Source organism: Rhinatrema bivittatum, chromosome 3, assembly GCF_901001135.1.
Source record: "Rhinatrema bivittatum chromosome 3, aRhiBiv1.1, whole genome shotgun sequence".
Classification (NCBI taxonomy): domain Eukaryota; kingdom Metazoa; phylum Chordata; class Amphibia; order Gymnophiona; family Rhinatrematidae; genus Rhinatrema; species Rhinatrema bivittatum.
This window is the reverse complement of record NC_042617.1, coordinates 572,032,080-572,055,969: the sequence shown is the minus strand read 5'-3', so window position 1 is coordinate 572,055,969 and position 23,890 is coordinate 572,032,080. Positions and strand designations below refer to the sequence as shown.

The window sequence follows — 23,890 nt, the reverse complement described above, 5'->3', positions numbered from 1 at the left end:
ATTTATGGGTTTTATATACCGACATTCATCAAAGATATCACATCGGTTTACAGTAAAGCAGTAACTTACGCAAAGGATGCGTTTGACATAAAACAGGCGAGGATAAACCAACACATCATAAACAACAACAGGATGTGTAGTGAACTAAATACTTTACAGTAGGACATTATATACATTACAGCTGGACATTATATACATTATAGATACTATATAGACTGCAGTACAGGACTAGTAAGAATGCTTCAACTATGCGTTGAATACGGTGCAGGTAGGATATCCGTTGCACTACAGGGAAAGAAAAGAATGATTGTATTGTATAGGCCTGGGAATGCCTGGGAGAAGTTAGTAAAAGGCTTTTAGGGGGGAAAATTAGGTGTGAGAGGGTCGAGGGGGGTAGGCTGGGAGGTGTAAGGTGTATGTCTGGGTGAGGTTAGTAGAAGGCTTTAGGGGGGAAGTCGGGGCTGAGAAGGTCGAGAGCAGAGGGGGTAGGCTAGGTGGTGTTAGGTGTAAGCTTTTGTGAACAGCCACGTCTTAAGTTTCTGCTTGAACATTTTTCGGCAATCCTTCATCTTGTTACTCGGAAGCCTCATTTTTAACACCGTAAACTGGCCGAGACAATCTTTGGAAGATAGAACAACATGCATGCTTTGTTTAAGTTATTCATTGTATTTCTTCACTGAAATATGAAGTTCAAATTGCATTTCAGTTAAGTCCAGGAAACGTATTTTATTATGCAGTTCATGATGATTAACGCGTGCATGATTCTAGTGATATTTTGTCACATTAAGGACACTGTATCAGAAACAGAAATATATGGCTTTGAATGTGTCTTGCCTTGCAAATCAGACACAGTGCAAATATATCTATATTTATGTACACACACACACATACACACAAAATAGAATATGGAGCACTTTTTAGCCAAAAGGGGATGGGAAAAGGCTGTTCTAGATAATGGATGATCCCCTCCCCCCCATATGTTAAAGAAACAGAGACACGGATCAATCAAAATACAACTGTTTATTGAGTCTAGATAATAAACACTAGTGCAACTTGCACAACATACACAATACAATGGCAGTGGTTTGTTTCATATTCAAGGGCCATCCATTTAATTTAGGCATTATCTGGGGTAGGAGAAGCCATTTTTATCAGGGAATGTGACAGATGTTTCTTCAGAAGTGGTAAGAGGAGTGTCAATGTTGCGTTGCTGCTCGTGGGCCTAGCCGCGAGCAGCCTCTTACCTCCGCCGCCAGCCCGTCCCCTACACCGCCTCCTGAGGCCTGGAGGCTGCCGCCTGTGATCTGCGGTGGTTGGAGCCGTCGTCATTGTCCTGCCTCCACGGCCTGGAGGCCGCCGACGTCATCCTCCCTCTATGCGGTGGCAGGGAGCCGCTGCCGTGCCTTCACATGGCCTGGAGGCCGCGCTGTCGTTCCCCCTGTGCAGCCCGGAGACCACTGCTGGCGCTCTTGCTCCTGCAGCAGGAAGCTGCTGCCAAAGCCAGGACCTGGCTTCAGGGCCTAGTGCCGCTCCTGGTTGATCTTCGCAGCGTGGATGCCGCCGTCACTATCCCTGGTCCCACCCCTCTAGGTGTGCGGCCGTATCTCGCCTATTTAAAGGGCCTGCGGCGGGAAAAGCCCTGCGGCCCCACCTGATTACGTCATCCGGGCGTCTCCTCTTCAGCCCTATAAGAGGGCCCTTCACCAGCCCTTCGGCGCCTTTGCAAGGAGCTAATCTGCTCCTGGTTTCTCTGTTGTTCCAGCTCATCGATCCAGGAGACTTCCGTGATCCATCTTCACTTCTTCAAGGCACTCTGTTCGACATGAGAATTCCCTTGTCTCCATCTTCATCTGTGCTTCCTGGTCTCTCGCTGGATCCCTTGTCTTCATCCATGGTTCCTGGTCTCTCATCGGATCCCACGTCCTCGTCTTCAGATGTCCCTGATGTCCTTGTCTTCAGATGTCCCATCTCCAAATGTCCTATTTCTTCCGGCTCCTCTCTTTAGATGCCCTTGTCCTCAGATGTTCCTGGTTCTGGATTTGACTCCTAACTCTCCTGCCGATTTCTGCTTCCAGATCACATTTCAGGGCGTCGGCCACACCAGGTCACTGAAAACCCTGCCTTGGCCAGATCCTGCTTCGTGTTTTGCCCGGATTCCTCTCTCATCCTGAGTTTTAACTTTGCTTTCATCTATCCACTCACCAAGAGTCTTTATCTCATCCATGTCTTCAAGTATCTCCGCCTCGTCCACCTAGTGCCCTTCGGCTCCTCTGTTCGGATGTCCCAGGTTCCGGGGGCCAGCCCTAGCCTCCCCCAGTGGAATCTTCTTCCAGATGACCTTCCAGGGCATCGCCACGCTGGGTCACTGAAGCCTCCTCCAGCTGGACCCTGCTACGAGAGCCGCCTGGATCCTCTCTTCATCCTGAACCACAGCCCTGTCTTTGCCTCATCCACTTGCCTAGTGTCTTCACCTCGTCCAAGTCTCCAAATATCTTCATCTTGTCCCTGTTCCATTGCCATCACCGGTCCTCAACCTCTGTCTGTCCTGGGGGTCCAACGGGGGTCCCGGAGCGATCTCCTGTCCTCGGGCCATCGGTGCCAGTAATCAAAATGGTGCCAATAGCCTTTGCCCATACTATGTCACAGGGGCTACCGATACCATTGGTCAGCTCCTGTCACATGGTAGGAGCACAAGATGGCGCCAATGGCCATGTGACAGGGGCTGACCAATGGCACCGGTAGCCCCTGTGACATAGTAGGTCAAAGGCTATTGGCGCCATGATGAAACCGGCACCGAGGATGTAAGAGTGCAGGGGATGGCTCCCGGACCCCCCGCTGGACCACCAGGGAGTTTTGGTAAGTCTTGGGGGGGTCAGGAGGGTGGGGGTTGTATTTAATTTTAATTTTAGCTGGGACATGAATAGAAATCGCCGTATTAACACATCGAGGCGCCATACGGCCGAATACAACGTATCTGCTCCCCGACGAATTTGAATCCCGAATGCAATGTATGGCGTCCCTCTGCACATCCCTAGTCCCTCTACATCCAGTCCTGGAGACCCAGCATGTCATGGCAGTGACTCTGTGAGGAGGATTGCTAAAGTAGGCTCCTCCTTGGCACAGCTGCACTCCTCTTCGGCCTGGGTGTTTAGCGCCTTCAAAATTTTGCATCCTAAGCAATTGCGTATTTTGCTTGTGCTTAAATCTGGTTTATGTGCATAAATCACTGTTTACCCAAGTAAATGGCTTTGAAAATTGTGCTCAAAATAGGGAGCTACATGGGTGGATTTGCTGAATTTACATAAGTGGATTTTCAGCCACCGAAATGTATGTTTTTACTCCCACATTGCACTTACTTTTGGCTGCATTTCAAGGAGACTTACACGGTGGTGTTTCAGGAATGTGATTGGAAACTACCTGCAAACATTTACATTTCGAAATGTCCATGTGTCACTGGCATGCTGGTAACCCACGTTCTGTACACTGTCATTTAAAGCAGCTCCAGTGATACACATACGTTTAATCCGCACAATAGTCCAATATGCAAACCCATATTATGCGGGTGCTTTATTTGACTATCAGCTTGGTTTGCGTGGGCTTAAAGGTACATGGGGTAAATTTTAATTTAGGAACACTACTGAAAATGTACCCTTACATCAATTTAAAAAAAATTAAAATGTTTATAGGAGCTATGAATGTGTGGGTGGGATGATATAACCATGCAGTGGTGCTTTATGAAATTTCCCAAGTCTCTTGTATGTTTGACTTATTAGATTGTAATCTCTGTTGAGCAGGGACTGACTTTTTGTATGTTTGCGCAGCACTGCGTATGCCGTGTAGCACTATGGAAATGTTAAGTAGTAGTAGTAGTAGGGTACAACAATCATTTCCAGCAATTTGAATTCCATTACCGTAGTTTGGGTCAAGAAGACATTTTGTTCACTGAGGCAGAATTGACGTCAGACATGCAGAGCTTTTTCACCGTTCCCTGGATGTCTATGTAGGGCATGCTGATAGGCTTTTAGAAAAAGGTTGAGCTTAATGGCCTTCTTATTTTCTTTCAGTCTATGAAACTGTGTAACTTCTGGAATGTAGTGCCATGCAATCATTTCACCTCCTTGTGTTCTTTTCAAGCATGCACCAAAAGGTGAGGAGAAGTAAGAAGTCGCTGGAGCAGGAACTGAAAGAACGGGAAGAAGTGGAGAAGGAGATTCATGCAGTAATGTCTTGGATTCAAGAAACCAAAGAGTATTTTCTGAATCCCACAGTAGAAATAGATGCCCAGCTAGAAGAACTGAAGGTATTCCTGTTTATTGGTATCCACAATCATATTTACGAGTACTGTGTTTGTAGTGTTTATAACCCTAAAAAACTAGTCAGAATGAAAACAAGTTCAAACTTGGACCTAGATTCATCAAAATGCTATAAATATAGCGGAAATAGCACCTGTGATAAAAAAAAAAAAGAGGGTGTGGTTAAGCTAATTTCCCTGCTCCTGCATCACATAGATAATTTGCACAACACATGATAGATTTATTGCATTGTATGCTGATTGATCCACTATAGGCATGTCACTGACTGCACAAGTTGGTTCAGTTGGTTCAGAAGAGAGAGGGAGAGAAGGATAAAGAATGTCAGTAGAGACTGATATGTAAGTTTACTATGTATCACAAAAAACCTCTAGTATAAGGCTTCAAAAATCCTCCTTATTAATTCTATAACTCAAAACACTGCTCCAAAAAGGAGGAATTATATTTTACCCTTGCTAACACACAAATATTTTTTTGGGAAATTGTATCAGAATGATTGTGCCTTCACAGTCGCCTGGCTCTTGCCCTTACAGGGCTACAACCAGTATCGTGTATATGGCACACAGAGTCACCTCATTTACTCTTTCCCAGTTTCTTATTTTAAAACCCCCATCACGTGATTCACTATTAAAAACCTATCTCTCGTGCATGGGAGTGTGTATGTAACAGCGGCACTGTGAACTGAATGAACAGCGTAAAGAACTGAGATAAGCATTTAAATGTTTTTGAGATTTGAATTGATCAAAAACTGAGAATTTGAAAGAAATCTTTTGAGGAGAGCACTTAGGTGTGGGTCAAAATTTAAATGTTGCACGAGAGATAGGTTTTTAATAGTGAATCACTCTCCTGTGCGCGCGATTCAGTATTTAAATGAAGGCCTGCGGTAAAAAGAGGCGCTAGGGACACTAGTGCGTCCCTAGCGCCTCTTTTTGGACAGGAGCAGCGGCTGTCAGCGAGTTTGACAGCCGACGCTCAATTTTGCCGGCGTCGGTTCTCAAACCAGCTGACAGCCACGGGTTTTTACTGCTTTTCTGTGCACTTTCCCAGTGACGGCAGAAATTAGCGCCAACCTTTGGGTTAAACCTTTTAAATAATGTTTCTTCTGTTCCATAGGCTCTTCACACTGAAGCAATCTCTCACCGTCAGAAAATTGAAAAAATATCTGAACAGCAGCAAAATAAGTACCTAGAGCTTTATACCATTTTACCTTCTGAACTATCTCTCCAGTTAGCAGAAGTAACGCTAGTCCTTGGAGCCATCTGTGAACAGGTATCATTCTATTTGATTATTTATTTATTTGTTGAGTTTTATATACCGTTATTCGGTTGAGCCATCACAGCGGTTTACAAAAGTATACATTTTTCTTATCAGTTGTATAACAGAAAAGCAATGTGAACGTTAAACATATTCCTAGCAGTTGAGCAACAGTAAAAACCATTTGAACAATATCAGAAATAAGCACATCAAGTCCAGAGAACATTATTAGGTTGGATGGGGAAGGTATGCAGGTTCAGGGTGAAGAGAGTGAATTAAGAGGTTTACAATTGAGAGTTCAGTTGAGTGTTGGGATGATCAGACGTCTGAAAGTCAGTGAGGAATTTGCGGAACATTAGTGTTTTCAGGTCCTTTTTGAATGTTTTTAGGTCATGTTGGGTTCTCAGGAATTTAGGTAGGGTGTTCTAGAAAACAAAAAAAGATTGAAATCTGCATTATCAAGTTTTTTTTTTCCAGTTTCTGTTGCTTCGTTGGATGATGACTGGTAATTAAAAAGCATTTAAATATAGACATTTAGTCCCTGTACACTCAGTGGCAGCCTCAGGCATTTTGCTGTCTTTTGTTTATATATCAGATTAAGGCAAAAGAGAAGGAAGCGCAACAGAGCATAGCACTGAACCAAGAGTTTAAAGAAAAAATTCAGGGGATAGCTGAAGAACTGGAAACCATCTTATCAAAACTGAAAGAAAAGACGAAAAATGTGGTTCAAGCTAAAAAGGACCAAAAGGTAAGAGCTAACCTTAGAAATCCACACAAGAAGCGTTGGTTTGTTATCCTAGTTTTGTTGGAAAGAAATGCATTGCTAGAAGAAATACCATGTTAAAGTGCCTGGGATTAATGGCACACTGCTATTGAATCAGCGAGCTGATTTCTCTCCGGGTTACTCGGTAAGCGTTAGATCGCTTATGCAAACAATTCTGTGCTATGACGTGCAAGGCTCTGCTAACTCTAACATCCGGGATCTGTTGCTAGAAACATATGTTTTCAGAAAGTTATTGATCTGGCATTTAAACAAAATGATAACAAACAAAGGAGGCTATTACCCACCCTTATACTTACATAAGGGTAATTATTTTCTATTTTCAAGTATTCAATATTATACATATCAGATCTACAATCTTTATTTATTCAATCACTAAAATAGTATTAAACAATTCAACATTTCAATGCATAATAACACATTATTAATTCCATATTATTTGGACACGTAATTTGTGCAAAAAGACTCCCTATTGCACTGATATTGACTAGTACCCCTAAAAATTCTCATCACATTCATCCATCCACATTCACCCTTCTTATCCCTTCACAGGACACATTAAAATTCATACCACCCCTCTATATATACATTATTGCGCCAAACCCCATGCTACCAGTACATAAGCGTTCTTCTTTTCAGTACACGAGTTTTCTTCTATTATTATTATTCTTTATCTGTGACTATAATCTTCACATATATTGTCTCCACTTCCCGACTAAAGTCTCAACATATATTGGTGTCGCCACTTCCCTACAAGGACCCTTGTTTCACCATACAAGGCTTCTTCAGGGGTTATCTTCTTCAATTATCTTCGTACACCATACTTCATTCCAATGTCGGTATAAATATTCCCCGCAGTCCCAAACTTTCAATTCCTTATCCACAAGTGTCCGATAAATTCCTATAACATATACAGATATTATATTACAAATTTCTTCCTAAATTACAAAAAAATAGATATAAACTAAATCTTCTCCCATATTACTCACTCTTTTCACCACCTCCTATATCAATACTTCATCTCATGACGATACCAGAGATCCTCCGTTATTTTCTATCTCCATTCACAATGTGTTAATTCTACAAAATAATATATCATATGTACCATCTCTCGACATATTGTTAAAAGTAATTAATGTCAGTACCACATATCCATAAACTTACAAATGGTAGTGAAGTCATATCAACGTTATTCCATTATTCCTCAATGCCCTGCAATATCCTCCGATTGTTCATCATTCATCTATAACATAAGATCATAAGAAATGGCCATGCTGGGTCAGACCAAGGGTCCATCAAGCCCAGCATCCTGCTTCCAACAGAGGCCAAACCAGGCCACAAGAACCTGGCAATTACCCAAACACTAAGAAGATCCCATGCCACTGATGCAATTAATAGCAGTGGCTATTCCCTAAGGGGCGGATTTTAAAAGCCCTGCGTGCCGGCGTGCCTATTTTGCATAGGCCGCCAGCGTGCGCAGAGCCCCGGGATGCGCGTAAGTCCCGGGGCTTTGTAAAAGGGGCGGGGAGAGGGCATGTCGGGGGCGTTCCCGAAACGACGCGGCGTTTCGGGGCAGGCCCCGGCATTTCGGGGGCAGGCCCGGAGGCGTGGTCGAGACCTCCGGACCAGCCCCCGGGTCGGGTGACGGCGCGCCAGCAGCCCGCTGGCGCGCGCAGATTTACGTCTGCTTTTAGCAGGCGTACATCTGCCAACAAAGGTAAGGGGGGGTTTAGATAGGGCCGGGGGGTGGGTTAGGTAGGGGAAGGGAGGGGAAGGTGGGGGGAGGGCGAAGGAAAGTTCCCTCCGAGGCCGCTCTGAAATCGGAGCGGCCTCGGAGGGAACAGGCAGCGAGCGGTGGGCTCGGCGCACACAGGTTGCACAAATGTGCACCCCCTTGCGCACGCCGACCCCGGATTTTATAAGATACGCGTGGCTACGCGCGTATCTTATAAAATCCAGCGTTCTTTTGTTCGCACCTGGTGCGCAATTTTTTTAAATCTACCCCTTAGTAAACTTGATTAATAGCAGTTAATGGACTTCTCCTCCAAGAACTTATCCAAACCTTTTTTGAACCCAGCTACACTAACTGCACTAACCACATCCTCTGACAACAAATTCCAGAGTTTAATTGTGCGTTGAGTAAAAAAGAACTTTCTCCGATTAGTTTTAAATGTGCCACATGCTAACTTCATGGAGTGCCCCCTAGTCTTTCTATTATCCGAAAGAGTAAATAACCGATTCACATCTACCCGTTCTAGACCTCTCATGATTTTAAACACCTCTATCATATCCCCCCTCAGCCGTCTCTTCTCCAAGCTGAACACCCTAACATCTTCAGCCTTTCCTCATAGGGGAGCTGTTCCATCCCCTTTATCATTTTGGTTGCCATTCTCTGTACCTTCTCCATCTCAACTATATCTTTTTTGAGATGCGGCAACCAGAATTGTACACAGTATTCAAGGTGCGGTCTCACCATGGAGCGATATAGAGGCATTATGATATTTTCTGTTTTATTCACCATTCCCTTCCTAATAATACCTAACATTCTATTTGCTTTTTTGACTGCTGCAGCACACTGAGCCAACGATTTTAAAGTATTATCCACTATGATGCCTAGATCTTTTTCCTGGGTGGTAACTCCTAATATGGAACCTAACATCATGTAATTACAGCAAGGGTTATTTTTCCCTATATGCAACACCTTCCACTTGTCCACATTAAATTTCATCTGCCATTTGGATGCCCAATCTTCCAGTCTTGCAAGGTCCTCCTGAAATGTATCACAATCCGCTTGTGATTTAACTACTCTGAATAATTTTGTATCATCCGCAAATTTGATAACCTCACTCGTCGTATTCCTTTCCAGATCATTTATATATATATATATATTGAAAAGCACCGGACCAAGTACAGATCCCTGAGGCACTCTACTGATTAGCCCTTTCCACTGAGAAAGTTGACCATTTAATCCTACTCTCTGTTTCCTGTCTTTTAACCAGTTTGTAATCCACGAAAGGACATCGCCCCCTATCCCATGACTTTTTAGTTTTCTTAGAAGCCTCTCATGAGGGACTTTGTCAAACACCTTCTGAAAATCCAAATACACTACATCTACTGATTCACCTTTATCCACATGTTTATTAACCCCTTCAAAAAAATGAAACAGATTTGTTAGGCAAGACTTCCCTTGGGTAAATCCATGTTGACTGTGTTCCATTAAACCATATCTTTCTATATGCTCTATGAATTTGATTTTGAGAATAGTTTCCACTATTTTTCCCGGCACTGAAGACAGACTCACTGGTCTTTAGTTACACAGATCGCCCCTGGAGCCTTTTTTAAATATTGGGGTTACATTGGTCACCCTACAGTCTTCAGGTACAATGGATGATTTTAATGATAGGTTACAAATTTTAACTAAAAGATCAGAAATTTCATTTTTTAGTTCCTTCAGTACCCTAGGATGCATACCATCCGGTCCAGGTGATTTGCTACTCTTTAGTTTGTCAATCTGGCCTACTACATCTTCCAGGTTCACAGTGATTTCGTTCAGTTCGTCTGACTCATTGCCCCTGAAAACCATCTCTGGAACTGGTATCCCCCCAACATCCTCATTAGTAAACATGGAAGCAAAGAATTCATTTAGTCTTTCTGCAATGGCCTTATCTTCCCTAAGAGCCCCTTTAACCCCTCGGTGATCTAATGGTCCAACTGACTCCCTCACAGGTTTCTTGTTTCGGATATATTTTAAAAAGTTTTATTATGAGGTTTTGCCTCTACGGCCAACTTCATTTCAAATTCTCTCTTTGCCTGTCTTATCAATGTTTTACACTTAACTTGACAATGCTTGTGTTTTATCCTATTTTCTTCAGATGGATCCTTGTTCCAATTTTTGAAGGATGTTTTTTTGGCTAAAATAGCCTCTTTCACCTCACCTTTTAACCATGACGGTAATCGTTTTGCCTTCCTTCCACCTTTCTTAATGAGTGGAATACATATGGACTGCACCTCTAGGATTGTATTTTTAAACAATGTCCATGCCTGTTGAACACTTTTAACCTTTGAAGCTGCACCTTTCAGTTTTTTCCTAACTATTTTCCTCATTTTTTTTTGTATTTATATTTTATTAATTTATATATATTTCATGACATTTACAGTCATTAACAATACAGATATCCAATGTCATAAAAGTACATCACTATTATCGATCATCTAGTCTTACAGAAAAAAGAAAAGATATCTTAGTTACCATGAAATCAAAACAGATATCCAACATACGATAAGGAGCTTATTAGGGAAGTTATATTTAAACAAAAAGTGAAAGTGTAAGCTTCTCATCATTCTAAATCAACAACTAAAGTCTCAATTTGCTTTATTCCCCATTATCTTTTTTGCTTCTAAAAAAGATTTCAGATCTTCTGGCTCAAAATATATATACCTATTGTTTTCATGGCTTACTAGGCATTTGCATGGGTATCTAATTAACAAGTGAGCTCCCACTTGTTCAGCAAGTGCTTTCATATCTAGAAACTGCTTCCGTCTCATTTGTGTCGCTCTTGTTATGTCTAGAAAAATCCCGATTTGATGATCGTGAAATTTTTCTAGTCTATTTCTAAAGAACAATCTTAAGACAGTATCCCTATCAGAGGGAAATACAAATTTAACCAAAACCATCCCTTTTCTTTCTATCACATCTTATTTATTTAATTTATTTATTTAAAGCTTCTTCTATACCGATAGCTGCTTGCACATCGTATCGGTTTACCTACAACTAAGAACTTTTGGGCATGGCCCTTACATAGAACAATAACAATTATATGAATAGGAAACAGTAAAATATCTATATGGTGAAAACGAAGAACTATATAAAACGGGGTATCTTAGGGAGGTACAAGTAAAATAACTATATGTTAATACGAGGAATTATATAATACAGGGTATCATTCTAGAATACTGCATAACAAAATACAGGAAACTATAATACAAGGTATAGAGAGTCATGGTTATTCAAAGCATCGCTAGTGGTCAGTTGCAATGAGATAAAAAGAGAAAGTCTGAGCTGAAATGCTGGTTACATAAAGTTCATGAGTGGTACGTTGCAATGAGATAATTGAAAAAAGTCTGGGATTGACAAGCTGGTTACATAAAAGATTATGGTGAGAGGATCCCGTAGAACACAAAGGGGATAATAGCAAACACGAACGTGTTAGAAAGCTACGTGAGCATAAGGGTTGGAAGATTCGAATACCTGAGAAATATCCAGAGGGGATGTCTGTTCCTGCAATAGATTAGTTGATTTTATGAAGTATATTTTAGAAGTTTTTTCCCTCATTTTATCAAAGTTTCCTTTTTGAAAGTTTAGTGTTAGAGCTGCAGATTTACTTATTGTCCCCCTTCCAGTTATTAGTTTAAATTTGATCATGTTATGATCACTGTTGCCAAGTGGCCCTACCACCGTTACCTCTCTCACCAAATCCTGCGTTCCACTAAGAATTAAATCTAACATAGCTCCCTCTCTTGCTGGTTCCTGAACCAATTGCTCCATGAAGCAGTCATTTGTTACATCTAGGAAGTTTGTCTCTAGCAAGTCCTGATGTTATTTTATTTATTTATTTATTTATTATTTTTATTATACCGAGTTTCATGATCGGAATCACATCAACCCGGTTTACAATTAACAATGTGAGTAAAGACAGAGAGTACCAAAGTAAAGAACATTTCCCAATACAACAACAAATATAGTATGAAACTTAACAAATATTATAACAATATTTTGGATGTGAGAAAGTTACAAAAAACATGGAAAAATAACTTGGATATGAAAGGGAAGGAATTGTAGAACGACTATTAGCATTTTAACCAGCTGTATCAATTAATAAATATGTATAATATTATAAAATATAAAATATAGGTGTGTAGAAAAATGATCAGATATGATATTGTTGTGAAGTATAATAAAAATTTGGTGTGACTGCGTGTGAAGTTAGTGGGATTAATTTTTTTACAGTTCCTAACTTTTGTGTTTATGTTGATGATGAGTGGGGAATTTAATCCAGATCTGGGAAAGCTTTTACATTTACCCAGTCAATGTTACATTTACCCAGTCAATATTGGGGTAATTGAAATCTCCCATTATTACTGCACTGCCAAATTGATTTGCTTCCCTGATTTCTCTTAGCATTTCATCATCTGTCTGATCATTTTGTCCAGGTGGATGGTAGTATACTCCTATCACTATACTCTTGCCCAAGACACATGGGATTTCTACCCATATAGATTCTACTGATCTTATATGATCTTTCTCCTGTTGGACTCTATATCCTCCCGGACATAAAGTGCCACACCTCCACCAAAATGATCCTCCCTATCATTGCGATATAATTTGTACCCTGATATAGCACTGTCCCATTGGTTATCCTCCTTCCACCAGGTCTCTGTGATGCCAGTTATGTCAATCTCATCATTTGCTGCTATACACTCTACCTCTTCCATCTTAATTCTTAAACTTCTGGCATTGGCATACAGACATTTCAAAGTGTGTTTTTTGTTTGTATTAACAACCTGCTTTTCAGTTGGTAGGGATAATTTAGAAATCTTTAGCTCAGGTGATTTTTTACATATAGGCATATGGACTATGTTTGCTTTTAATGGAACCTCTCTGTTGGGATGCCCTAACTCTCCTGTTTCATTAGAATCCTTCAAGAATATATTCCTCCAAACCATGCACTGCTGAGTGACTGTCGGCTTTCCTCTTTGTTCTAATTTAAAAGTTGCTCTGTCTCATTTTTAAAAGTTAGCGCCAGCAGCCTGGTTCCACCCTGATTAAAGAGGAGCCCATCCCTTCGGAAGAGACTCCCCCTTCCCCAAAAGTTTCCCCAGTTCCTTACAAAGCTGAATCCCTCTTCCCTGCACCATCGTCTCATCCATGCATTGAAACTCTGGTGCTCTGTCTGCCTCTGGGGACCTGCAAGTGGAACAGGAAGCATTTCAGAGAATGCACTCTGGAGGTTCTGGATTTTAGAACCTCCAGAGTGGCATAAAAGTCCTAGAACAACCTTAATAGACAAAGAGGATCGGATTTTTCTGAAATTATTTGTATTTCCAGAGACCTTCATTAAGGAAAATGTGAGCATTGTGGTTGCTTATGAGAGGATTGATTGGACCAAGTCCATCCCATGGTGAGGGAAATGAATTATGGCCAGAAAGAAAACAAAAGTGATATTGAAAAAAATATATTGTTTTTGTTTATAACATTTATTTATATGTTCAACTAATTAACTGGTATTATCAGAAAATATGACTGGAATTTAAACCAAATTATGAAAACAAAAGTAATTCAGACAAGGTCAGCCCAGAGGCTCAGGTGGCAAGTGCTGTGCCCTGTCGTGTGGAAAGTCCCCGGTTGGATGTCTGAGTCAGATCCTCCGCTCCGCAGGCGGGCTGGGGCCACGGATGCTACAGAAGAAGGGCGTCAAGGGCGTTGCTTAACTTTGATAATGGGTGGCCGGATTCAGGGCCCGTGATTGCACGGTTCTAGAAGGAGGCCCCGGGCCCTGGCAAGGGACCATCCCTGCAATAACATGGCTGGGCACGTTGGGGGGGTTGTCAGTGCGATAGAAAGCAAGGGAAATAATTCCCGGGGGTAGTCGAAGTCTCGCACTGCCAGATCTCAGCCCTAGTTCCATCTGAGTTGGAAATCCGAAGTAGTAAGAGCAAACTACAGGGAGTCCAAAAAATTATTCAGACAAATCACCAGCTATGAGGTTACGTTCTGTCTTATTTCATGCTGAATAATTAATTAAATGTCACCACCCTTGTAGCCCCCCTTCTGGTATGGCAGGGGGTTGTCTTCTCTCGTCTCGTGGCTCTTAGATATTCATCTAGATAAATAAGGCGCCTGAATTCACCTCTTAGTTGCTAGGATGAGAAATCGGTATTCTTCTTGTTGAGTTGGTGCCAGCTGCAGAATGGCACTTACTCGTGCCTCTAACCAGGTAGAGTTTACGAGTGTATAACCAGAAGGAATACATTGTTTAATAAAAATATGAAAAGCATTCAGGCAAGAAAACATAATTGTAAAGAAATCAAATATTTCTAAAAGAAAAAAGAAAGCCTTTGAAAATTGCTACAATATATGCTATTGAATTGTTAATAGGTTTTACCTGCATTAAGTGCACTTAATGTGGATGAATGGGCTTTTGAAAATTGCTTCGATATATATATATGCTACTTTTATGCACGTAAATCCTTTTGAAAATTACCTGCATTCGTTTTAGCTCAACTTTGAATTGTTCACGCATCTGAAATAACATAGAGATTAATTTTCAAAGGAAAATACAAATGTAAATGTAACATATTATCGCAGCAATCTTCAAAAGGCCATTTACGCATGTAAAATCTTTTGAAAATTCAGGCCTATAGAATGCATTTTCAAAGGAGTTATGCATTTAAATGTAGCAATTTTCTAAAGCCCATTTGATGCATACAACCTAGTTTTACGCGAATAAATGCCTTTGAAGATTGCTTTCAGTGTGAATTTCAGCCTGGTTCAAGTGTGTCTGGAAAACCTGAACCAGGCTGAAATTCCCAAGTCCACTGGTAAAATATATCAGACTTGTTCACAGCAAAGCGAGGAAGACTTGCTTTCAAAAATTACCATAACCTATCACACAAATATCTAGAATAAGTCTTTTGGCTCATGTAACACAAACCCCTGCAATTTATATAGAACTTAAAACTTAACCTGGCCATCCCGCCACACAGCTTTTATTACCAAAAGAGAGGACACAGGGAGGCTCGGGCAATTTCCAACAATCGGTAAAGGAACAAATCCTGTAGTCTCAGTGTCAGACCAGTGGGACCTCAGAGCACGCAGCCCGTGTGTCTGAATAAAACTGCAGAGACAGTAGGAGCTGGCTGCACATCGGATGAAAGCGAAGATTATGGCAGAGGTGTGGCAAGTAGAGGTATTGTCCACCAAAACGCAGTGAAGTCCAGGAAGTACTTTTATATTCCAAAGGCTGCACACGTTTTTCAGCTTTGAAATAAGCATTTACAACAACTGAAGGGTTGCCGGACAGTTAAAAAGGGAGGAAAAACTGCGCACGTTTCCTGATTTTCTGTTAAATTAAGTCCTTGTTTTTCAGGGCCTGTATGAAGATTTGGACAGGTGCAATATAAAATTGGTGGAACTGGATGTAGAAGTCCAGGACTTTGCCGAGCAGAATGCCCCGCTGGCTAAACAGCTGATGGACAGAACCGGGTCACTGACGGACCTCTACCAGCAGGCTATCAGACAGGCTGAGTACAGGGCAGCCAAGCTCAAACAGGTACAATAGCAATAAACATCCTGCATTTAACACCACGAAATAGGCCTCTGATCTTTGCAGTATCCGACCTGCTGCTGCTGACATTTCCTCAGCAGGTAAGCCCTTAGGGATAGGGACCTGCAACCTTCTGTGTCTGGTTTATGGGGGGGCAGTAAAGATGGATCCTTTCTTAAGACATCTGTCCTTTATGGTTTCTCAGATTCAAAGACTTTTCTTTAGTTCTTTTTCTATTTTTGCTGACTTTATTATTCTTTACTGGTTTGGGCATTTTCATAATTTCAAAGTTCATTTTATTTTTTTTTCCCAGATTGTATTTCTTCATGAATTCTCTGCTCCTCGGGCCTCCTTGCAGTACATTTATGGTGCATTGTGGGTTTTTCGTTTGCTGTACATTCAGAAAACCTGATTTATGTTAATCAAGTTGAGGATTGAAGACGGGTCAACTGTAATTGGCATACAAAATGGAAGAGGGCAAAGCACATGCAAATGGCCTGTTAAGATCTCCCCACTTTGTTGTATTTCTTTTTTTAATTAAAACTGCTTATAATGTAACTTACCTGTATAGGATTCAGTTAAGCTCCTGCTTTTTTTTATTTCCTAGGCTGGAACCCATTTGGATGAATATGGTGAAATGTTGGAGTTCATTATGAAATGGATTGAGAAGGCCAAGGTCCTAGCGCGCTGTCACATCTCTTGGAATTCTGCTTCTCAGCTTCGGGATCAGTTCCTGGCTCATAAGGTGCCTGTCTTCTTCACGTTGGCATCAGCTAGCAAAAAGAAGTTACAATGGGCTTTGCTCACCTGTGCTTGTCAGTACATGAAAGGTGCCTTATGTAGGCAGCAGTCAGATAGGACAGTTTGGGGGCTTCTAGATAGAGATGTGTTTGTGTTGTTCTTCGTTTTTCAGCCGCCATGGAAAATGTCGGTTTTTTTCGGTTCGGGTCTTTTTTTCGCAAAAAATCGATTTTTAGTTAGTGCGCGCTAACAAAAACCATTAGATTTTGTTACTTTTTGTTAGTTTTTGTTAGCGCGCCCTAATCGGAAAAACAAATTTTTGCAAAAAAAGGGGAAAATCCCGATCTTTTTCGGGCTCCCTGAAACATGCCGAATTGGACAATTTCATTGAAATTGTCCAATTCGGCAAAAACGAATGCACATCTCTACTTCCAGACACATGAGGCATTCAGTGGAATGCATAAGGTTTTTCTGATAAGGATCCAGAATTGCTATAACCTTATCTAGGTATTTTCTTTGCAGCTGATATTTAACTGTTATATATGCTTCTTACAACATTTCCCTGTACGTACCCGGATCAGTCCAGACCATGGGTTGAGCCTCCTGTCCAGCAGATGGAGACAGACCAAAACTGAAAGGGTATCCTATATCAGGACAGAGCCTACCCTGCAGCCCCAGCAGATGCCAGGCAGCTCACCCTGCGGTTCCCTGTTTCTTTTGCTTAACCCCGGCTTTGGGGCTCCTTTTCTTCTCTAAATTTATTGGATCAAGCAAGTATTTATTATCTTTCAAGTTCCGTTTAAAAAAAAACCAAAAGTTAAAGTTAAAGTTGGACTCTGTTGATCTCCATCCGGGAGACAGTTTCTGTCTCCTCGCTCTTGGGGGTGCCTGGGGGGGCTTTGCCCCTTGTTTTAATATAGCCTAGGCTCCCTATCCCCGGTGTCCCTCGGCTGTGGGGTGATACTGGTGGTCTCACATCAAACGAAAAGTGCAGGGAGAGGGTCAATCCTGACAAAAGACTCCAAATGGATTTCAAAGTTGATAAAGATTTTTATTCATTTATGAGGCAACTCCACTGATTCAAATCCCAAGCAATGCTTTACGGCGTCCCCCCGACACGGTCCCGTGTTTCGCCTAGGGCTGCATCGGGAGGGTAACACTGACGCTGTCAGGTATTTCAAGGATAGCGGTGGCGCCAAAATCACAGGTGAACCAATGACGTGGGAAAATGATCCCCGTTCATTGGTTCCCGTTCCTGTGAGGTGCCCTAGCAGCATGGTATGTGACCAGTGCTTACTGTGAGAGATCTTATGTGAATAGAAACCATTCTATCTCCCGGTTAAGTCCCTTGGGGGTTACTGAATGGAAGGTAAATATCCACCGCTGTTCAATGCGTCCTAGCTGTTCTGCATAGCAGCCCCCTCGAGTAGGACGTGGGAACACTTCAATGACACTGAACTTGAGGTCAGCGAGGTTATGAGATTTGTTTGCACTGGGTAAACGTCATTGGTTCACCTGTGATTTTGGCGCCACCGCTATCCTTGAAATACCTGACAGCGTCTAGGGTTAGTGCGCTCCCTGTCAGAAGTCAGAAAACCAAGCTGTCAGGTAAGAGTTATGGTGAATGATTATTGTTTGTATTTTTAATCGGCGTAAGTCCTATATAGCATCCTGACATTTTGTTCAATTTGTTTTAGCCTTCCTATTGAGAAACCCTGTTGGTGTTACCCTCCCGATGCAGCCCTAGGCGAAACACGGGACCGTGTCGGGGGGACGCCGTAAAGCATTGCTTGGGATTTGAATCAGTGGAGTTGCCTCATAAATGAATAAAAATCTTTATCAACTTTGAAATCCATTTGGAGTCTTTTGTCAGGATTGACCCTCTCCCTGCACTTTTCGTTTGATGTGAGATTATCTTAAAGTGCAGTCTGCTCTGATATACTTTTGGTTCTGTGATACTGGTGGTGCCAGTCACTTCCCCCTGCACAGCCTTCTCTCTACCGGGACGCTTATTCCCCGGTGCTGCCAGCAGAGACGTCTGTTTTCCCCTGCACTACCCGATTAAAAATATATACGAACCCCCTTTGGATCGTCCCCTTCCGTCGCCTGAGATCCTTTGCTGGTTCCTTGCTGCGGATCTGCGTCCGCACCAGCCCCACCCCTCAGGGGCCTCACCGGCGGATCTGGCTCGTCCTGAGATGTAGAGCCTGTGACCGTCCCTGCTGGCACGGACGTTAAGCACCTCTTAGCCTTAGGTGGGTCAGAGCCCCCCCCCCCCCCCCCCGAGACCTATCTCTTTCTCGCGTCCTCCGGGTCTGCGGCTGCAGTACAAACCTCCCAGCTTCCAGCTTCCTCCCTGCCTTTTTTTGCTTTAAAAACTTTGTGCATGAGCAAAACAAACTCTGAGGAGAACGAAGACTGCGAAGAGGAATCAGCAGCCCCTGCAGGGTTATCCTCATGCAAAGGAGAAGATGCCCCCGCAGGAGCGCCCCCCCCTCCCGGCAGGTATTTGCTGCGGGGAGAGCGAGGGGGGTAAAGTCCCCATCCCCATTGCTACCCGCATGGCTGCTCTAAAGGTGCCCAAAATGGCCTCCGTTCCCGCGCTCAGCGGAAACGGGTCCCCTGCCGACTCTGCACTCGGCCCTACACGCGCCGGCGAACGCGGAGCCCGACTCCGCCCCCCCCCTCCCCCCCGAACTGAAACGGAGGGTCCCTCGCCTCCCTGCACACAAATCGAGCAGAGGCCTTCCCGCGAGAGGCTCGCGCACGCCGAGCCGCACGCGCGGCATGAGGAGCCCCGAGGCATCGGAGGCCCGCGAAACACTTGAGAACGGCGAAAAGATAAAGAAAAAAAGTGAAAGGTCGGTCACTCGAACCCCCGGTGAACCCAGCCAAAGTCTCGGAGAGCCGGCGCGCACAACACAAAAACTAAACTAGCCGTTCGCTGTCCTCGTTTCTGGATACAGGTCCTGCTCCTGTGGGGGTGAGTGAGCCGGGCTCCCCCGTATCACCCCGACGCTGCTGACAAGTGAGTGCAGGGTCTTCGACCCTTAGCAGTGACCTCGAGCATGAGGGATGGTCCCCTCAGGACCTTGCAACCCCCTGGGAGGCTCACAGAACTGCTGACAAGGGACTTGCTCTCTGTCCCTTTTTTTTTTTTTTTTTAACTTAAAGAGATAGCTCACCAAATTGCCAATCTAAACCCTGACTACAATCCTACACTACCAACTTGTTTCAATCAGGGCATCAGAAGAGACTGTGGGTTTTGCACCTCCGCCATCTGCTGGAGACAGAGTAAGACTGAGGGACTGCGGGTGGCACCTTGGTATATATGCCAGGGTTTGTTTTGAAAAACTTCTCTGTCTCCATCTGCTGGAGGGGAGGTAAAACCAGGTGTCTGATCTGGGTACGTACAGGGAAAGCCATTTACACAAATAAATGACTATTTGCCAGGGTAATAGGGTGAGTGGAAATCACCAGCTGGAAAAGTAAGTGGGCACAGGAGTGGGTTGGAGTTTTCAAAGGGAAAGTACACCTTGCACTTTGCCTTTGAAAACTGGTGCAGATTTTCTGGGGAAAAGGTTCTGCAGGTTTTGCAACTATCCAGAGGAAACTTTGTCACAATAAGTGCATAGATTAAATGATGGGTAGAGGAATCTAAAATTTGCAGGGTCGTAGCACTGCCGGTTTGTGTTGCAAGAGAACTGGAGATGTTGTCATTCCTACAGGCTATGCTGGAAGAATCTGGAGAAATCCACAGCGATCTGGAAGCCATGAATGAGAAGATCGACTACCTGACCAGCGTGTACTCTACAGAAGGAATGTGTCAGCAAGTGGCCGAACTGGGGCGGCAGACCGAAGAGTTACAGCAGGTTCTCAAACTGCGCCTGCAGAGCCTTCACGATGCTGCCAAGGTATTTTTTAACCGCCCTCCCAAGGCGGCGGTCAGCTGGTGTCACACTTTGCACCTGGTACTGCAGAGTTCTGCTGGGCAGGCTTCCCACTTATTAATGACAAAAAAATAAAAACCTCACCCGAACCGAGCAGTGGTCAGTACCTCCTCACTGCCCCCCTCCCCCCCCCACTGTCTTAAAAAATTGTAGGGGCAGAGTGGTACTGATTTGTCCTCCTTCCCTCCCCACCATCCCCCTTTTCTTAAAAAAATAAATGTAGACAAAAAATCCCCACCTCCGAATCCCCAAAAGCGCCCCCAAAGCGGAGCAGACGAAGGTGAGGCTGACTCCTCCTACTCGGCTGAATACCGAGAAGCGCTGCAGCTGAGACTTAGCATGAATGGATTCCCTTCACCCCGATCCCTGAAGAGCGTTCCCCATTCAGAATTCAGTCAGCGATGGGGCTCGTCCTCGTTGGGCGCTCGCAGCTAATCCCCATCCGGTGCCGGGTTCTGAACGGGGATCGGGTGTTTATACCCCGGAGTGAAGCGAATAAATGAATGCCGAGTGCTGCTGTACAGGGGCCCAGCCATTCCTTGTGCTCTGCATTCAGGGCACTTTTGGAGGTTCGGGGATGAGGATCTCCTCCTACAATCTTTAGAAAGCGTGGAATGTTGGGAGGGGCTTTTAGCATCATCCAGCCCCTACAGTTTTCCGAGATACTGGTGGGGCAGGAGTGTGTGGGTGTGGGTGAAGGTGAGGTTGCTCGGCCCGCGCTACAATTTTTTAAAGAATCAGAGGATGGGATGGGCGGAAGGATTGGCTGGTGCTCGGCTGCTATTTTGTTTTTCTTAGTTTTCTGGCTAACTTAATGTCTGTGTAATAATTAGATTTTTCCAACCAGAGTTAGATAAATTTATCCAGCTTCTACTTAATATTCATGCTGGCTAGGAAAATATTAGCTACACCCCTGGAGTAGCCCCTGCACCACCTCTAATGAATCTGGTTAAAGTTTGTGTGGCTAATGACTTACCCAGACAAAATTTAAATGCTGAGAGGCCGGAAATATTCAAACATAAGCTTTTGTTCGGCTGACTCCAGAAATTAGCCAGATAAAGCCTCTGAGCGTAGACCTCTCCAGCTTTCAGGATTGCCAAGCCCTGGAATTTATCTTAGGAAGTGGTGGAGTTCTCTGTTATTGGACATTTTGAGGGCAAATTGCCCAGGTACTTTTTACCCCCAGATTTTATGCCAATTTTTAAAGAGAAATATTCTCTTTTGAAAGTTTTGTCAGACCTGTACATGCTATTTGTGAGGTTACCTTTTCTTTAGAAATTTGCACCAGTTTACTAGTTCAGGAAGAACCCAGCCAGCCACCAGAATCATTTTTTCTAATAGTTATTATCTACGGGCCCTATGTACTAAGCATTTTTCCTATAGACATCAAATGTGAACAAGCCTTTTAATGCATCAGGTCCTTATGTATTAATAATTCCTCCTCACAGTCTGTTCAGGATACCAATTACATCAATCAAGGTACATTGCAAGAACAGAAATCATCTGCGTGAACTATAACTTGTTCTGTAATACACAGAGGCCGACATTCAGCACCATTTAGCTGGTTATGTCCTAACTTAGCCGGATAAGTGGCTCTGCCTGAATATTTGGCTGTGCTCAGTGGCCGCTACTTAGCTGGCCACTGGCCTAAACAGTTAGCCAAATAAGTGAGGGGTGGGGTGAGGGCATTCCAGGGCAGAGCTACTTAAGTGGCTAACTTAGGCAGATAAATGCCGATATTCAGCCGGGTAAGTTTAGGATAGCTCTTTGGTTGTCCTGTAGTTAGCCAGGTAAATATTCAGCTAACTATAAGATAGCTGAGCGTGTTCAGTGACATTGCCACTCCACTGAATATCTTGACCAAGTTAGCCGGATAAGTTTATCTGTCTGGCCTGTTCGTTCAGCTGTGAATCATCAGCTGAATATCGGCCTCATAGTGGCTTACGTTTAGACTAACTCTCAGGGTGGTTTCTTTCTTCCAAAGTGTACAACGTGTGCATGGTTCCTTTTTCCTCCTCTGTTTTCTGGTGCGGTAGCAGAAGGGCCTGTCAAGACTCGTTCTGTGTGTGTGTGTGCCTTCCCTTGAGATGATGGCAGTTCTGCTGTCTGAACATACTTGATTCTTTGAGCTGGTGAAGTACGGTGCCCAATTTATCCTGTTTTTAATTAAATATTTGTGAATGAAATTCAGCCACTGAAAGAGGTAATTTTATAACTCATGGCAATAGCAGTGAAGTCTGCAGGATTTTCAAAGCCAAGTTATGTGCATAAGTGGCTGGGTCCACACGGAATTGTCCATCCACAACGTTACATCCGCGCCAAGCAGGGTGTAATTGTGCGTGGGGACTCACTGGCCTATAGCTGCTCTTGTGCACCTGAAACAGGGATTCATTTGCATGAATTGCTTTGAACATCAGGCTCTTAAACCCCAAATCTCACTGAACCTAAACACTGGGCTGGCTCCCTGGAGGTCCTGTGCCCTGTGACTGAGAAGGTTCCCAGTTAGATCCCTGTATTTGGGCCTCCTGCATCTTAGCTCGGCTAGGAGTGAGGATGTTACAGAGGCAGCATTCACAGCCTCGGGGAGGTTAGAGAGCCGTGGTTAATAGAGCTGCTGATACGGTGCTCTGGAAAGAGTCCCGATGCTTGGCTGGAGCCATGACTACGGTAGTGTGGGAGGGGAGGGTAAATTAAAACAGAGGAGAAGTCCTTTGGGACTTGCAAACAAAGGCTTATTGTGCCAGCCCTGGTTCCGATTAAACAGAAGAAAAAGAAGGAACTACTGCCAAAAAAAAAAGAAAATAGTATGGAACGTCATCAGGCAAGGCTCTGCATGGCACATCCCTAATGCTGAGAATGTATTTCATTGTAAGATCTGACATTGATATTCCAGGATATGAAAAAGTTTGAAGTTGAGGTGAAGACACTGCAGACGGCTCTGGAGCAAGCGCAGATGACTTTGACGTCTCCAGAGCTTGGGCGCTTGAGTCTCAAAGAGCAACTGTCCCACAGACAGGTATAATGCAGAAAGTCCTAAACCAAAGGGGTATGTGGAATGCCAGCATGGAAAGGTCGTGTTCTAATGTGCTGAGTGGGCCAGGAAGGATGGGCATTCTTAGCCAGGATATACCCACTAACGGAAAGAAAACTCATTACTCCAGCATTAACCAGGGCAGGTGGAAGGGTATGAGGCACCCTAGGCAGACCATACAGACTGCCCCGCTCCCCCACAATTGATATCTAGACATCGATGATCTCGCTCTCATTCTCTCTCTCTCCCTCCCTCTCTCCTTCTCCACCACGTCCCGAGCCTCTCTCTCATTCACTGCACCCTGTCCCGAGCCTCTCACTCGCTGCACTGCATCCCAAGCCTCTCTCACTCGCTGAGAAGCATTCTGAGCTTCTCTCTCACTCACTGTGCCACATCCTGAGCCTCTCTCTCATTCGCTGCACTGTGTCCCGAGTCTCTCTCTCTCACTCACTGCACCACATCCCGAGCCTCTCACTCACTGCACTGCATCCCAAGCCTCT

The 23,890-nt window shown here is 43.8% G+C and overlaps 1 protein-coding gene across 1 annotated transcript in view; it reads left to right on the top strand.

Moving 5' to 3' along the window:
- The window catches only part of SYNE1 (spectrin repeat containing nuclear envelope protein 1), a 966,955-nt gene that overhangs the window by 647,174 nt on the left and 295,891 nt on the right, over nucleotides 1-23,890 (top strand). Inside the window, 7 exon segments of the mRNA XM_029596918.1 lie at nucleotides 4,135-4,300; nucleotides 5,424-5,579; nucleotides 6,160-6,312; nucleotides 15,492-15,674; nucleotides 16,276-16,413; nucleotides 20,138-20,323; nucleotides 23,253-23,375. Coding sequence (XP_029452778.1) covers nucleotides 4,135-4,300; nucleotides 5,424-5,579; nucleotides 6,160-6,312; nucleotides 15,492-15,674; nucleotides 16,276-16,413; nucleotides 20,138-20,323; nucleotides 23,253-23,375 — 1,105 coding nt within the window.